General features: G+C 43.5%; 1 protein-coding gene across 1 annotated transcript in view; it reads left to right on the top strand.

Annotated features, from left to right (window-relative positions):
• The window catches only part of UNC13C (unc-13 homolog C), a 1404640-nt gene that overhangs the window by 611842 nt on the left and 776601 nt on the right, over positions 1–16197 (top strand). Inside the window, exon 12 of the mRNA XM_069624856.1 lies at positions 10404–10519. Coding sequence (XP_069480957.1) covers positions 10404–10519 — 116 coding nt within the window. The remainder of the gene's footprint in view (positions 1–10403; positions 10520–16197) is intronic.

Genomic DNA, 16197 nt, shown 5'->3' on the forward strand with positions numbered 1-16197 from the left:
ATTAATATTCATGAGATAAATTTGCATACAATGATTCTAAATGTATGCACATTTTTTCTCCTGAACATTAATGAGGAATATCCTGAAAAACAGTTAGGTTTGCAGCCCTCCAAGCGATGGACAACCCTGAATGCAGTATTTGCTTATTTCAGTCCATTGTAATTAGATGCTTTCCTCCATCGCCCTAGAAACTTGCCTAACTAAAGGCCCAATTATGAGTTTGGCGGTAGTGGCAAGTATCAGTTCTCAAGTTTTGTTACCTACCTGCTTTTGTATGTAGGGAATATCCTCAAGACAAAAGCATTACTGCATCCGGTATTTAACACATGTAGTAAATACAGTCCCATGCAGCCCCATAGAGCTCCAAAATGGAGGTTATCAGAAGGAACCTCATCACTCTGAATGACGTGGACCCTTCCCATTGATGCATTTTTACCATATGCAGTAATAGTACGAATTTGGCGGTGTTAATGGGGGTAATTCGGCCAAACTCATAATAAGGCCCTTATTTTGCCAATACACATTGATTAGGAGATGTATTTTGTGGAGAGTTAAAAACTAGTGTGGAGAGTGTGTGGTTAAACGGATAATAAAATCACGTAGCATCAGAATATTGGGAATAAGTAAATCGAGTTAAAGTAGTCCCTCTAACAAAATCAGCATTGAACACGCTGCTCTCGATATTTAAAATGAAGCTACAGCTTTTCCTTCTAGCTCACAAGTCCTCTATCACTTAATGGTCCATCCACGCGATTTCTATCTTCTGGAAGATAGCCTGCACCTGTTACTAGCTAATAAGGTTCATCCGATTTTATTTGGCTCTGCAAAATACAATGCATACTCAGGGTATTCGGTCATTGCATCAAATACAAAGCATTGACAGACCATACCATTGAAAAAAATGCATCGAAAAAACATTGAATGCATTTTTTCAATGGTAAAGGGTTTAGTTTAGTAAAAATGTGTTTTAATGGTTTAAAAAAAGGGGGTTGTGGGAAAAAAAACCCATTAAACAAATGCATTCAGATGTTCTTTTTTTAGATGCTTTTTTGTCAATGGTATGGTTGTCGATGGTCTGGCTGTCGATGCAATCATTAGGAACCCATACTAAGGGAGCATTTATCAAAACAGACCCACACTGTTGTAAACACATATTTTCCTGACTTGAACTTAAAATCACCTTTCATATGGATCTTTCAACACATTCTTCTGCATCTATCCCTCCTTAAATCAACGGCAGTGCCTATGGGAAAATGAAAGCTGCTCCTGCTTTTGCACAGACACAGGCGAGATTTATGATGCCCTGCAAATTTGCTGTCCTGGGTGACTGAGTGGCCTAGGCCTCCTTGGAGACAGTTCTGGCTCTGAAGGATGCTTTTCCTACTCGAGGATCAGTAGCAGTTACATCAGCTACACACTATGTGAACAGGAGAGGAACATTGCAATGGAAGAGATTTCGTCGAATTCGAATTGGTCGCATTTGTTTAATCAAATTTGGCCGAAAATATATGTGGGGGTTGGGTAATCGTGGTAAATAAAATAGGGTAAAGTCCGGGGGAAGAGGGGGACCTTCCTCCGCATATATTTGCAGCCAAATGTAAAAAAAGGAAAACAATGCGACAAATTTGTCAAAATAATCTCAACCAAATCATATAGAACCATGTAAACACAGCCAAAGCCAGGGAGTGCAGTACTTCACTGTGCACTGCATGCTTATGCTCTTTGTGCCGCGCTGTGTGATCTGCTGCGAACCAACTGAGGGGACGATTTCAGCAGCTCAGAGTAGGGCCTGGCCTCCAAATACCAAAGGATGATGCAGAATCATACAGATGAAACATAATGCGTTTTTTAAATGCTCTTGTGGACATAATGGAATCTGCATATGCTCGTAGGGTTTAAAGTTTGAGCTCACTGTTCACCATTGGCTAGTGATGTGTGATTGTTGGCAACTGAGAAACGGTGTGTGCTGTGACTATGTATAGAAATTAGGTGGCGAGTGAGTTTGTTTGTCTTGCAAGTTAACAAGGGTCTGAAACCTTTGACTCTCCTGATGTTTTGAACTACAACTCCCATCAACCCTAGCCAGTATAGTCAATAGCGGGGAATGATGGAATTTGTAATCTAGAACATCTGGACAGTTAAAGCTTGCAGACCCTTGGCTAGCAGTTTGCAACTTTAAATGTGTACCCCTGTCCTACAGCATCATTTTGTACTTAAAGTGCTGCGCAGGTGTAGTTGCCATGCAGCTCTTTTGTGCTTTGGCACACACATAAGTACTGCCTGGTGAACTATGGGATGCTTCCAGGGCCTGTCAATATGTGCTATCGTTACAGAGATTGGTCCTGAAAAGTTTAGTGTCACCAAGGACTAAACATTAAGGTATTTTACCCCTTAACCCACAAATATATGTATAATTTCAAAGTACTTCGTAATAATGTCCTTGCAGTAAATTACCGCGAAGAAATGTATTGCTTGAAAACAAATGGAGACCAAAGAAAAGCGTAAACTATTCTTGAGGAGGAAGTTTGAGAAGAGCGGTTTTTTGAGAGTGTGTGGGACTTGTTTGAACCCCGAAAAGTGTCCCTCGAATATGTGTGCTTTTCTTTTATGGATTTCGCCTGACCACATGAAATGCTCTTTTTATTTGCGAAGCCTGCTGAGGCAACCAGGAAAATGTCAGTCTAATAAAAGCCAGGACCACCTAGCTTGTTTTGATAATTCATGTGTGTTTGGCCAGCAGGGGCTGTATCACATGGACACATGAACGCAAGTTTGTCATCTTCTGGGAGGTCATAGAGCTGTGACATTCGCATAATACTACATTTCAGTCACGATGCATATCAGAAATTACATCTAGACCATAAATGTGGCTACTTAATTAGTCACAATTAGTGTGACCCATTCTCCTCTCTGCCTTTGCCCAGGAAGGGTGCACTAAGCCTTTTGTAGTCATTTCCTTCCTTTCTGCTGAAAACCCTATTGTTATACACAGGTGGCACCGAGAAGCCAATTAATGAATGCGCTTCTGAACTCTGATCCAACGTGCACTTTTTTTTGCTGTAGATTCTATTAATTATTTCCTCTCATTTTCTGATGGGCATGGATCGGCTTCGAAATGGAGTTCTTCTGCTTCTCATATGTGGTCTATTCTTGCAGTGCTTTCAACACTTGCCTGCCGTGGTGGAAAGAAAGGCCAGAGAGGGCTTCTCTAAAGCAATTCCTCCACATCCATGTAGTAGTACAGGTTGGCAAGCCTGTTCACCACATCACACCAGGCCCTGCACTGGGTCACTGCGTGCATTACACAACTGATTGGAGGTGGGTTATAGTAGGCCACCGCAGTGAATGGCCTTTTTAGTGCTACTGCATGGTGGTGAATGTGGCATGCCAAGTACCACAAGTATTGCCCACAACCATGCTGTTTTGGTAAGTACCCCTTGTGGCTCTAGTAAACACCATACAGATTTAGCTGAGTTAAAGGCTAGTCTAATGGTGAGTTGTGCATGCCCTCCACCATGGCACTGTACCACTATGGGTGACGGGCCCGGCAGTCGCAGAGGACGGGCCACATTTCCATACGGCACTTCCAAACTGTGCTGTCGAATGGGAGCTGGCCACCTCTGCTGCATTCATTTTTTTATAGGTGCGATTTTTGCAGGGCTGTAGCCAAGGTTCATGCAAAATAGTAACACAGCGCCACGCATTAACCGATATGATATGATATGGCATTTGTAACGCGCCTTTACACAAGTGTTTCAAGGCGCGACGAGGCGGGGGGAACAAGGGGAGACAGACAACGATCCTACTAGGCCAGGTGTCATTCAGATCGCGCAAGTGCAAGGGTAGAGGGGAAGGGAAAAGTGCAAGGGGGAGAGGGAGAGGGGAAAGTGCAGTACAGGGTTAAAAGCATACAGGATATACAACAAGGGCCAGCTGGTGGCAAGTGCGAGGTAAGTGCAGACAAGTGCTGGGAAGGGGGGGCTGTAGGGATACAGACACAGTCCGGAGTGCAGGGGTTGCCGGGGAGGCAGTGCAGGGGAGTGTGGCTGGGCCAAGGACCGAGAACGGTGAGTGGCCCAGTTGCAGATTCAGTGCAGTTTCAGTAATTTTAGCAGGGGAGAGGGGAGAGAAAGCGGAGGCAAGGAGGAAAGTTTTGAGGTGCTTCCGGAACGGGAGATGGTTCTCCTCAAGTTGCAGGAAGGCTGTTCCAGAGGGAGGCACCTGCAGCAGAGAGATCTGCCCCCAACTTGTTGTTTGGAGAAGCGGCTGACCATGAGGGAGTTGGAGGCGGATGAGCGAAGAGCTCGAGAAGGAAGATATTTAGGAAGAGAGAGTTGAAGGTATTTTGGCCCAAGGCCCCAGACGGCCTTGTGGACAATGCAGAGGGTTTTGAACTTGATCCTCGCAGTCACTGGGAGCCAGTGTAGTGATTTCAGTCCGGGAGAGATACAGTCCCTGGGCTTGAGGCCAAGGACAAGTCTTACAGTCCTGTTCTGGATGAGTTGCAAAGGGCGGAGAGTAGAGGCGGGCAGATTTAGATAGAGGCTGTTACAGTAGTCCAGCTTGTGTGATCTGCTAAATGGGCTTCTAGATCGAGTTTTGCATGCATAGCTATACGTTTGTGAAGCTGGGTCTCTGGCTCAGTGAACTATCATAGAGGCTGTTACAGTAGTCCAGCTTGTGTGATCTGCTAAATGGGCTTCTAGATCGAGTTTTGCATGCATAGCTATACGTTTGTGAAGCTGGGTCTCTGGCTCAGTGAACTAGCTTCCAATGGCTGACAGATTGATGGCCTTATGATTTAAGGGAACATAATCCTCTGGGGGGTGGGGGAGAAATGACTTAATGAAATTAGCTGTTCCTTACTATTGATGTTTTATAATGTACTAATTTGCCTGCAAAAATCTCTTCTACTTCATCCTATTTTAGCGTTTTTGTAAGTGTTCGTTTTTCCTAGTTTGTCCTCCATTTTGTGACCTGTGTATAATCCATAACTGGTTTCTCTCACAAATTGTGCACCTAGACTGGTCTGTAATATTGATGCAACATATAAAACATGCAACGTCAAATGGTAACGATTACATATGAAATATATGCAAGTGGAGCAGGCATTTCTTATACAAATGTTGAATAAAAACAAGTCAACCCCCTTCTCATGGTTACGGTTCTGGTGTTAGCTGGGGGCAAAATGGAGATAAGGCAAGTTAACTGCTTCAGCCGATGTACCTGCAATCAATCCCTTGGGCTGGAACACCATTAAAATATGGCAAAATCACATCTGAAGAAGGTTCTTGGAATCTTTGGCTGTGCATTTTCACGTGGAGTAATGGATAAGTGCGGCCCTGAACGGTTCCATGTGATATTTTCGCTGCAGAAATATCGCGATGCAAAAATATCGCCATATTTTTGCGGCGAAAATAACACATGGACCCTGCGGGGACACCCCTGCAACCCTCGCATAATTTTTTTATGTGCGGGGGGCACCCCCGCAACCCCCGCACCTAATATTTTCGTCACCAAAAATGTCACCTATGGCTGTTCCCGACGACCATATGTTCGGCGATATTTTTGCTGGCGAAAATATTACCTGATACCCCCTGAACATTTATGTGTGGGAAGCAACAACATTCCTCGTAGCTGCGCAATGCAGGCACCTTTTCTAACAAATGCAGTGGTACATACTGTTACATCATTGCTGTGTGTGTGATTGTTCAAAATGCCCAACATTCCAAGAGTAAAAATGAGCAATGAATCTGGAGTTCCGGCACAATATAACCTTTGTGGGTGTGGTTTAGGCTATGGGTCTTGCCAGCTTGCGTTTAAGGTAATTTAAAATGTTTGCTAATTCCGTAGATTTGGTTGGACTGTACAATACATAGGAACATTTTGAGATCCGTGGGTATAGATGTAGATGTCCTAATGCCGTTTGAAGTACTGTTTCACAGTAAATGACCCACCTTATATTTAAAATATAATTAATGTAAATATTACTTATAACCATCTGTTATAATGCGGTTGGGACAGACCACACAACAGCCAGGTTAAGTTGAACGAATCTAACTTTATTCAAACAATGAAGACATTTCCTTTTTCTTGGTAGCTTGAACTGGGAATGAAAGATGGGGAGCCTTATCGGTCTTAGACAGTCGGAAACTGTTTAACTAGATTTATCATCTTGGATGTCTTCCTTTATCTAGCTGCAAATTCTTATAGTTTCTTAGGGTTATCATAAAACAGGCCAAATAGCGCTTTCTTGATGGCTACCTTTTATCCTCTATAGGTGTTAGGGTGATTCAGACCTTCTCAGTGTCCACTTGACGAGAGGCGAAAGTCTCAAGTCTCTGGGTCAAAAGGGCATTCACTCCAACAACACACCTTTGTTTAATAGACCCTCCGGATTACTCTTTGTTTATTTTCCAAGCCCCCTCACTTTCCTCCTTAACTGGGCTGGTCTGCTTGATATGCTTTTCAAGGATAGTAGCCCCCCTTTTGTGAATGCTACGGTTCAGATAGTCCTTTCTGGGGCTCACCTGACAGCTTCAGTGGTCTCTGTCTCCCTCGGAACAGATCCGGCCTGCTCTAGGCGGTCGCTGTCGGCAGCAGCAGCTGTTCTGGATACGCGGCTCTCATTCGCTGTCCTAGCCGAGCCCCTCTCACTCTCTGCCCTCTACGCCAGGCCATGATAAGGCGACGCCTCCTTCCGGAAGGTGGGGGCTCCGTTCAAACTCACTCGGCCGCTCGAGGGCTGCGGGAGACCTTCCTTGCTGGGACTCCTCCCACAGGAAGGTGGGGGCGGCCTTGCAGGGTGTCGATCGCACAGAGGGCTGTCTGCTCTGAAAGCAGTGAGTTTTATTAGATCGGTGATGCGTTCGGCTGCTTCCTGGCCCCCGGCCCGCTAGACTTCACACAGGCAACTATTGGCCAACCAAAACTTAACAAACTGCACAATGTGTGCTTCTTTAACTTATTTCTTCTTCGTTGTCTCAATACACCCATTAATATGTGACCTCCTCTTCACTGAAACACTTCTCCTTTGTTATTTTCCGGCTCCTTTGTTATTTTCAAATTGCAACGAGAAAAAAAAACAGAACTAGCATTAGAGAAAAAAGAACCCTACCTAGGAAGAAAACAAACATCATCTCCCTATTGGAGGAATCACCTGTCCATCATAAGAGGAGACTCCCTCCCTTGTTTACATCATCCATTAACCCTTCCTTGTTATATGAAACATCTCAAGAGGCTTTGACTGGCTCTGTACTTCCTTTTCTTCCTCTGCCTTATTACACCATCACAGTTCATATCTTTACGGGACACCATGACTGCTGTGAAACAGTGTGTACCTTTCGCACACAGTCTTTGTTCTCAACCTTCTTTGGCTTTGGGTATCCTTTTACAAGCTTCTTGATGCACTTGTACATTCATATTTACTCTTCACCATTTTAACTTCTCTATGATCTATTTCATGCGTGCACCTTGTGGGCGTCCAGAGACCTCCGAAATGTGGAGAAGAGGAGGGAAACTAGTGCTTGCCTCTGAATATCAGTTTAGTGCCACCTGTGGGAACTCTCTGCTTGACTTAAGCATAGGCATGTGTTTAATATTGTGAAATGATGCATCATTTTTAATATTTAATTTTCTGAAAATAATAACCTAATTTTTGCAGCGGTTTAAAAAATGCATGCCGTGTATTTGAATTCTTAACACAGTGTAAGTGTGTAATGATCAGAAATAACGCCAAAGATAATGTGAAGCGGCACCAATAAAACCCAATGTGGTTTTGGCTGTCTTGCATATTAAAATATTAAAGAGCATTTTGGGAAGATAAGAATGACCAAAGAGCTTTATATCTGTTATATATATCTGTGAGAGTTGTATGACTGAATCACTAAATACTAAAGCACGCTGGGATTGGTACGTGTTTCATTTTTTCTTCTTTTTAAACAAAAGTCACCCTGGCAATAGAGCTTTTGCAAATATCAATCATATATACAAGTTTGGCAATCAAAAACTTTAGCTGTCAGAGTGTAATGACTGCTAACAGCTCAGTACTCCTTGCTGTGTTGTGGATTGGCCAGACTCTGAGAAACAAAATTGTCTTTATATTTAAAAGATGGCGACCAGTAAATTGAAAATAAACTGTTGCTCCTCTTGCAATCTGCGGCCCTAAGCCTGAGCTTAGTCGGCCTTGTTGTAAATACGTCTATGCTTGTAGTAGTAGTAGCAATACTCTTGCATAATCGAACATGTCATTTCAAAACCTATTTGCTTTCCAATAGTAGTACTGTTACTGTTTGCAGTAGTGCTACCAATAACAATAGTAGTAGAAATACCACCACTATGAAAATTATTAAAACTATCAGTTGTACTACACACTTCTACCATTATCACCTCTGCTATTAATATTGAGTAGTAGTACTACCTCTGGTAGAAGTAGTGCCAGTGGAAGTAGTCATTTTCATTCTAATTGCACTGTAGGTAGGGTCTGGTTTATTAGAAATGTAAGCTTGATGCTTGACAATTAATGGCAACCGCAATGTTTACTTTGCGTCTTTGCTGGTGTAATGGTTCTGTGGCTTGCTCACCCTCTCAAACATTTGCTTCCTGTCTCAGTGGTTGAAAGGGGATAGTGATATAGATAGAAATGATGTCTGGCTGGGAAATCTGCTGACGTTCAGTTGATAATTGTGAAGAGTAACATATGCTGTTTTCTTCAAACTGTAATGACCCATTTAAGTGACCCATAAATGTTACTATTCTAAGAAATCTTTACTGTTAGCTAGTGATACTTTGTAACATATGAAGTTATTTTATTGTGTGGGGTCGTAGCAGAGGCAGCATCCTCCCTTTTGGCACCCTTAGATGGCCCCCCAATGCCGAGTTGAAAGAGTCTCATGTCAAAAAGTAGTGTACATGGCACTGGCCACTTTGCCAGCCTCTCTTCGTTGAAAAGCTGCTCTGCCTTTCATTAAACAATAGTGAGAAATGCACCGTGCAAATGATGGTGCTCACTTCCCACAATGCACTTGGGGAAAATCTCCACTGTCGCATTGGGTGTTGTGAAGATACTCCAAGGAACATTCCATAATTTCAATTGGTCCTGCAAATAAATGTTTTATTTTTTAACAAAATAACAAAAAAGACATATTATGCACCTCAAAATGTTTCATTGCACCTCTGCTGTTGAGTTGGCCCAGAATTGGGGAGTATGTATATATGTATATGACTATCTTTCTCTCTCTGTTGGGTAAGGCATTAGCAATTGTTAGATTGCCTTTTGATACCAAAGCTTATTAAGAGAGACTCTTGGTTGTATGGTCCAGGCCTTTGAGACAAGATGGGCCATTTACCACGAAGTTAGAATCTCACTGTTAGAACCTTTCTCCAGGAAGCATTCTCGTGGTGCTAGCAAGATGGACCAGGCAGTCATGTTCAAATCCTATCAAATGAATTTACTTTGAAATTCCCCTATTTGTTTGTTTAACAGTGTGTGTTTTTGATCCTGAGTTTGATTATGAGTTTTGCCCTGTGCTTAGAATAAACATTCTGTTGCTCATGTATCCCCGTACTTGAATTTTGTAAGTATGTAAGCGGTACATTTGTGTTGAAGAATGGCAACTGAAGGGGGTGATGAACTAGGCTAACATATTCTATTGAAGCATACAAAGTACTTGGCATTGCTATTGACTTGTCTTCCCAAAGGACAGTCCCCTTCCGTTTTACTGACCGGTTTTCCCCCCAGGAACATACTGATATTGGTTACACCAGTGTGGACGTATTAGTTGGTAGCCAAACTCATGTCCGTATCTTTATTACGGTGTGCTTTACATGGTTGCTGTCTTTTCTCAATAACACACCACGTTTCATATTCACGAAGCATCAAGAATCTGAAGAAAAATATTCAAATATAAGTATACTTGTCTGCATTTGGATTCTGTGTACATCGATTTCAAAAGAATAGTGTAAAAAAATAAACCACTGTATGAATTCAAACTCTGAAGACCTCTGCAACAATGACCTCTCCACTGTTTGATTCCTTGCCTAGAAATACTGTTTTTTAAGATGGGATATGATGCTCTAATCTTGTCTGCAGCTAAATAATTCTCTTTCCATGAGCAGTCATTTAATAATTTAACAAAATGGCTTAAGCTGTGCAATTTCTAAAGATGATATGGAAAAATCTCCCCACGTAGATAGGTATAACGCGTGCTTCGTTACTTTAACGGCCCCTTATACGCTACAGAATGAGAAATGGAAAGTGATTGATTGGTCACACACTGTAAGTTTGCCTTTGTGATCCATGGGGTTCCAGCTACACTGCCATCTTTATGGTGGTTGTTGTGACACTCGATTTATTCGTCAATTTCTTTTGTGCCATCTGATATTTTTGTTCTTCTGTTCAACAGAGAAACGAACTGATAAATCTGCTGTCTCCGGTGCCATTAGGTTAAAAATCAATGTTGTGATAAAAGGAGAAGAAAATGTGGCTCCGTACCATGTCCAGTACACATGTTTACATGAGGTAAGTCTCTGCCTTGCACTTGTTCTGTTATTTATTTGTTGTTTTTAAAGTCAATTTGCATTGCATTTCAAAGTGTGTATAAAATGCACTATTACGAATTCAATATATGAAGAGGAAATGCAAGGGTAAATACAAGGAACCTTGGCATTTGAATAGAAATGTCAATCATGACCCAGATATATGCTAGCCACAATTAATCTACCAATGATCTTTTGTATGAATATCAACTAATGTATGGAGTAAGGAGACCAGCGGGATTCTAGTGTCAGCCAGGGGAGTGATTCTCCAGCCAATGTTTAGGATTTGTCACTGTCCAAACATATGTGTTCCTAATGTGCAGTTTAACAACCGTTTTCTCGCCATTGTGCATTTCGCCTTTCCCCCTTTTTTTACCTGCCTTGTAGGGTGTGGGGGTGGGGGATAGTCTAAATGATTTACAATCCAGGAGTGAATAATAAAATAAGTTAAACATGTCAACATTTAATTAGGAAGGAAGAATTTGGAAAGATTTACATGAGTCTTGAGAAATCCTCCCCTCTGAAGTAAATCATGTAGCAAAATTATTCTTCTGAGGTGCAATTTACTAAATGATACAATTTGACTCTTTACCATAAGTTAGTCTTGAAGAAATGCATACCCCCATGTGAGGTACAGTTGAAATAATATCCAATTGTTGCACATATATGTATCTTTTTTTAATACGTTTTTTTTCTGTTTCACATATACAAAAAATACAACCGAAAAATTAGGCAAACATAGCATAATCAAATTTCATAATGAAAACACTATATTTTATAAATAAAATATCAAAATAATAACCCCTACAAATCAAAACTTTGGATCTGTGTGTCAGGGAAGCGAGTACCAATGCATGTCATACCGAGAGCGGCATGCCTGTGTCGGCCGGAGGCTCCACCTCTCCAATTTACCACATACTACCGCACATTGTAAAGTATGTGATTTCCCTGACATCTCAAAGAAGGGAATAATTGAAAAGAAGCAGAGGCTTATGATATAAATGCTTCTTATCCTTAACATATGCGATAAAAGATGCCCACATTCAGATATTTGGCGTACGTATCAGTCACAATTGCTAAGATCTTCTCCATGGCTATTGTGTCCCATAACTTTATCATCCAGCACGCTACAGGAGGACCCTCAGGATTTTTCCAAAATGGTGCTATTGTCAAGCAGGCCACATTCTGCAGCTGGCTAGTCAAAAACCCTTCCTCGTCCACACTGCCCAGAACTATCACAAGGGGGTCCCATACAGCTGTATGCTAGTGATATCCCTAATCCTTGCTAGGATTTCCTTCCCGTAGATCTGAATTATTGTGCACTGTTGCCCACCTCCCCACCGCTTCTCCAGCAAATATCTGATGTCTCTGGAAATATCTTTTGCAGCCTATATGGCATCAGGTACCATCTATAACACGAAACCAAACAAGTGATGTGTGGAAGGTTTTGCATTAATCTGAACCATTGGCATTGCTCTGGGCAGCCTTCCACAGCCCATTTTTTAGCCCATCAGCGCCATTGCAAAAGGGGTCCACCCATATGCAAATCAGTCAGGTACTGCCACCAATGGGAGCAGCTCTGCCGAATTGCTAGGCCAGGTCCCCCCTGCATGCAAGCACAAGCAACCCCAGACATGTTTCGGCCTTATTGGGCCTCCTCAGTGAGGTGCAGCTTGGTTCCCTGTAGTGCAGCGAGCAAGGGACCCACGTCTGACAATCCCCTCTCTTACATAGGGAGAAAAACTGAAACCAAACAAGTGATGGGTGGAAGGTTTTGCATTAATCTGAACACTGGCATTGCTCTGGGCAACCTTCCACACCACCGTTTTTTATCTTGTCTGCACCATTGCAAAAGGCGTCCAGCCATATGCATATCAGTCTAGTACTGCCACCAATGGGAGCAGCCCTGCCCGAACTGCTAGGCCAGGTCCCCTCTGCATGGAAGCGCAAGCAACCCCAGACATGTTTCGGCCTCGGTGGGCGTCCTCAATGAGGTGCAGCTTGGTTCCCTATGGCACAGCGAGCAAGGGACCCACATCTGGGAATCCCCTCTCTGACATAGTGAGACAAACTCAAACCAAACAAGTGATGGGCGGAAGATTTTGCATTAATCTGAACCACTAGCATTGCTCTGGGCAGCCTTCCACACCTCCGTCTTTTAGACCGTCTGCGCCATTGTAAAGAGGTCCAGCCAAATGCAAATCAGCCAGGTTCTGCCACCATTGGGGGCAGTCCTGCCCAAACTTGTAGGCCAGGTCCCCCAGCACAGAAGCAAAAGCATCCCAAGACATTTTTCGGCCTTGTTCCGCCTCTTCAGTGAGGTGCAGCTTGGTTCCCTATGGCGCAGCGAGCAAGGAACCCATATTTGGGCATACCCTCTCTCACATAGGACGACAAACTGAAACCAAACAAGTGATGTGTGGAAGGTTTTGCATTAATCCAAACCACTGGCATTGCTCTGGGCAACCTTCCACACCACTGTTTTTTAGCCTTGCTGCACCATTGCAAAAGGAGTACAGCCACATACAAATAAGTCAGGTACTGCCACCAGTGCGAGCAGCCCTGCCCGAACCTCTAGGCCAGGTCCCCTGTGCACAGAAGCACAAGCAACCCCAGACATGTTTAGGCCTTGTTCGGCCTCCTCAGTGAGGTGCAGCTTGGTTCCCTATGGCGCAGCGAGCGCGCCTTACACAAGAACAGACGGCTTAATCGAAAACGGCCAGGTGCAACTCGTGCCAGGAGAGCCAAGATCATACTGATAAAGGAACGAACAGTAGCCTCACATAATTGAAACTTAAGAACAGAATCTCCTGCTTCTAAAGGGCCAAAGATAAAGAGGTGTGGGCAGGTGGCAAGCAGAATGAGAATCAAATACAGAAATTGCAAGAAACTAGACAAATTCATGGTGTCTGCATCATGTGACCAGCCGAGCGAGGAGCAGCACGAGTTCACACCTACGCCTGGCATCTGCCCAAGCAAGAGATATCAGAACTTTTCCAGATAGAAGATGCAGTTTTGAGGCCAACCAAAGTGAGAAAATTGACACATAGTTGTTGTAGCGATGATTGATTGTAACCTTAAGTGGAGGAAAGCCGGGTAGCTGAGGGGGGCACCCTGCACCTGGTTGACCGTTCTGCATGCTGCTAAGCAAAGTGGAAGAATATGCATGCAGTTGATGCCAACCCAATCACAATGGTCCAATTAATCTAGGGTCCTATAGTTAGTAGAACCAATGAGACGTTGTACTTTTTGTGAGGTCTACAGTAGTCATTTTGAAGGAAGGGCTTAGATGCCCACTTGACAGTGTTTATCCAATCCCCTCACCCCGTTACCATATACAGATATAGCACCTATATTTAAAGTTACCTTTTCCGAACCAATAGAAATGTTTATTGACTTTTGAGTATTACAAGTCAATTATGACGAGTTTTGAGTATAAATGTTATTGTTTGTATGAAGGTTGTTGAAATTGAAGCGAGATGGACGATCACATCACTGCTGATTTCCATGACTCCCCGTTTTTTCTACTTGTCTTTAACCCTTTAACTGCCATGGGTATTTCCCCCCCGGTGCCAAGGCCTTTTTTGGTGATTTCGGTATGTGGCCATTCAATGCCTTGTAACTTTTTTGTTACATGAGATATCTCGGCCAAATTTGACTCCTTTTTTCCCACATGTAGGCGGTTGTAACGCCACCCAGGAATCCTAGGTTGCTGTAGGGGGTGAGAGAAAATAAGCAAAAAGGGCAAAAATGTTGTGTTTTTTCAAAAAATGCCAATAAAATGATGTAAAAAGAAGCCTGTGGTTTTTTTCCTTGTAAGAGCTAGGAACAAATGGTTTGCTGTGCTGAGTTCCCCAATTCCCTGGCTTTCAGGAACAGGTTGAGTGGAAACGAAAAAAAAATATTTTGAGGTGGTTATCAGCTGTTTTGTGAGAGCTAGGCGATTTTGGCCATATTTGCCAATTGGACGTGCACGCACGGAATGGAAAATAAGGGCAGGAAAGCCGAATTGGAGGACAGAAAGGCATATATTTCTGAAAAGGAGACAAAATTCCAAGTTTAGGAAGGTGTGATTTGCATAGGTCAGGCAACAACTAGGTAGGGGAAAATGCCATAGATTGGGGGAAAAGCGGGAAAATGACAGAAAAAAAGGTATGTGTTGGACATGGTTGGCTTGGTACGCAATGGCTTCTATGAATTTTGAGAAAAGCAATGCTCCGCTACATTCCCCCAACTCTTGCAGTTATGAAAGCACACATTTTTTGTAGTGTTTTACAAAACAAACAATACCACAACCCAAACACTGAGCCATGGTACACAGGAGTTTTATGCTCATGGCCTAAACAGACGCACTTAGCATGTGTAAATCGGGAAAACCAATGTGGTGAGGAACGGCAAGCATCCCTTTCTTGAAAGAACACAGGCAGACCTTTTCAAGGGTAAGTGACTTGTGCAGGTTACAAAAGTGTCTGGTGCCTAAAGCAGCGAATAAATGTAGGGCACATTTGGGAAATGAAAGGGTTGTGTGACAAAGGGCACCAGCAAATGGGTCAAAACGTTATGAAAACCACACAAACACAACAAATGTTATACCTTCCTGCATTCCCACAGGGGTCCCGATGAAAACGGTACCTCACATGTGTGGGTGCACCTACTTGGGCGCCAAGGGGGAGGCCTAAAACACAAGTAACCCCAAGTCTTTTTTCACACCTGAATTTCACACTTTCTCCAGACAAGCGCAACATACAGATATGGGTCTCGGGTGTCCAAGCCACCAAGGAAAACAGGGAACCCCATGCATTTCCGAAAAGAGTACACCTGTGGGAATCCGCAGAGGTATGATTTGCGCAAATCGGCCCAGAATGTATTACCCAGACACCCCCACAAAGTCCAAAATGTGGGAAAAAAACGCATTTTCTGCACATTTCACTCGGCGCACCCATCTAAACACACCGCCAACAACACATGGCCTACCGTTCCACGTTCCCACTGGTGTCCTGATGAAAACGGTACCTCACATGTTTGGCTGCACCTACCTGGGCGCCAAGGGCAAAGCCTAAAACAGGTAACCCCAAGTCTGTTTCGACACCTAAATTTGACACTTTCTCCAGACAAGCACAACATACAGATATGGGCCTCGGGTGTGCAGGCCACCAAGGAAAATAGGGAACCCCATGTATTTCCGAAAAGAGGACACCCGTGGGAATCCGCAGAGGTATGATTTGCGCAAATCGGCCCAGAATTTATTACCCAGATACCCCTGCAAATTCTGAAATGTGGGAAAAAAATGCATCTTCCGCACATTTCACTCGGCGCACCCATCGAAACACGCCGCCAACAACACATGGCCTACCGTCCTGCATTCCCACAGGTGTCCCGATGAAAACAGTACCTCACATGTGTGGGTGCACCTACCTGGGCGCCAAGGGGAAAGCCTAAAACACAGGTAACCCCAAGTCTGTTTCGACACCTGACATTGACACTTTCTCCAGACAAGCACAACATACAGATATGGGCCTCGGGTGTCGAAGCTACCAAGGAAAACAGAGAACCCCATGCACTTCCGAAAAGAGGACGCCCGTGGGAATCCGCAGAGGTATGATTTGCGCAAATCGGCCCAGAATTTATTACCCAGACACAACCGCAATATCTGAAATGTGG

The sequence above is a fragment of the Ambystoma mexicanum genome, chromosome 11 (genome assembly GCF_040938575.1).
Source record: "Ambystoma mexicanum isolate Mex_15411 chromosome 11, UKY_AmexF1_1, whole genome shotgun sequence".
In the NCBI taxonomy this organism is placed as follows: Eukaryota; Metazoa; Chordata; class Amphibia; order Caudata; family Ambystomatidae; genus Ambystoma; species Ambystoma mexicanum.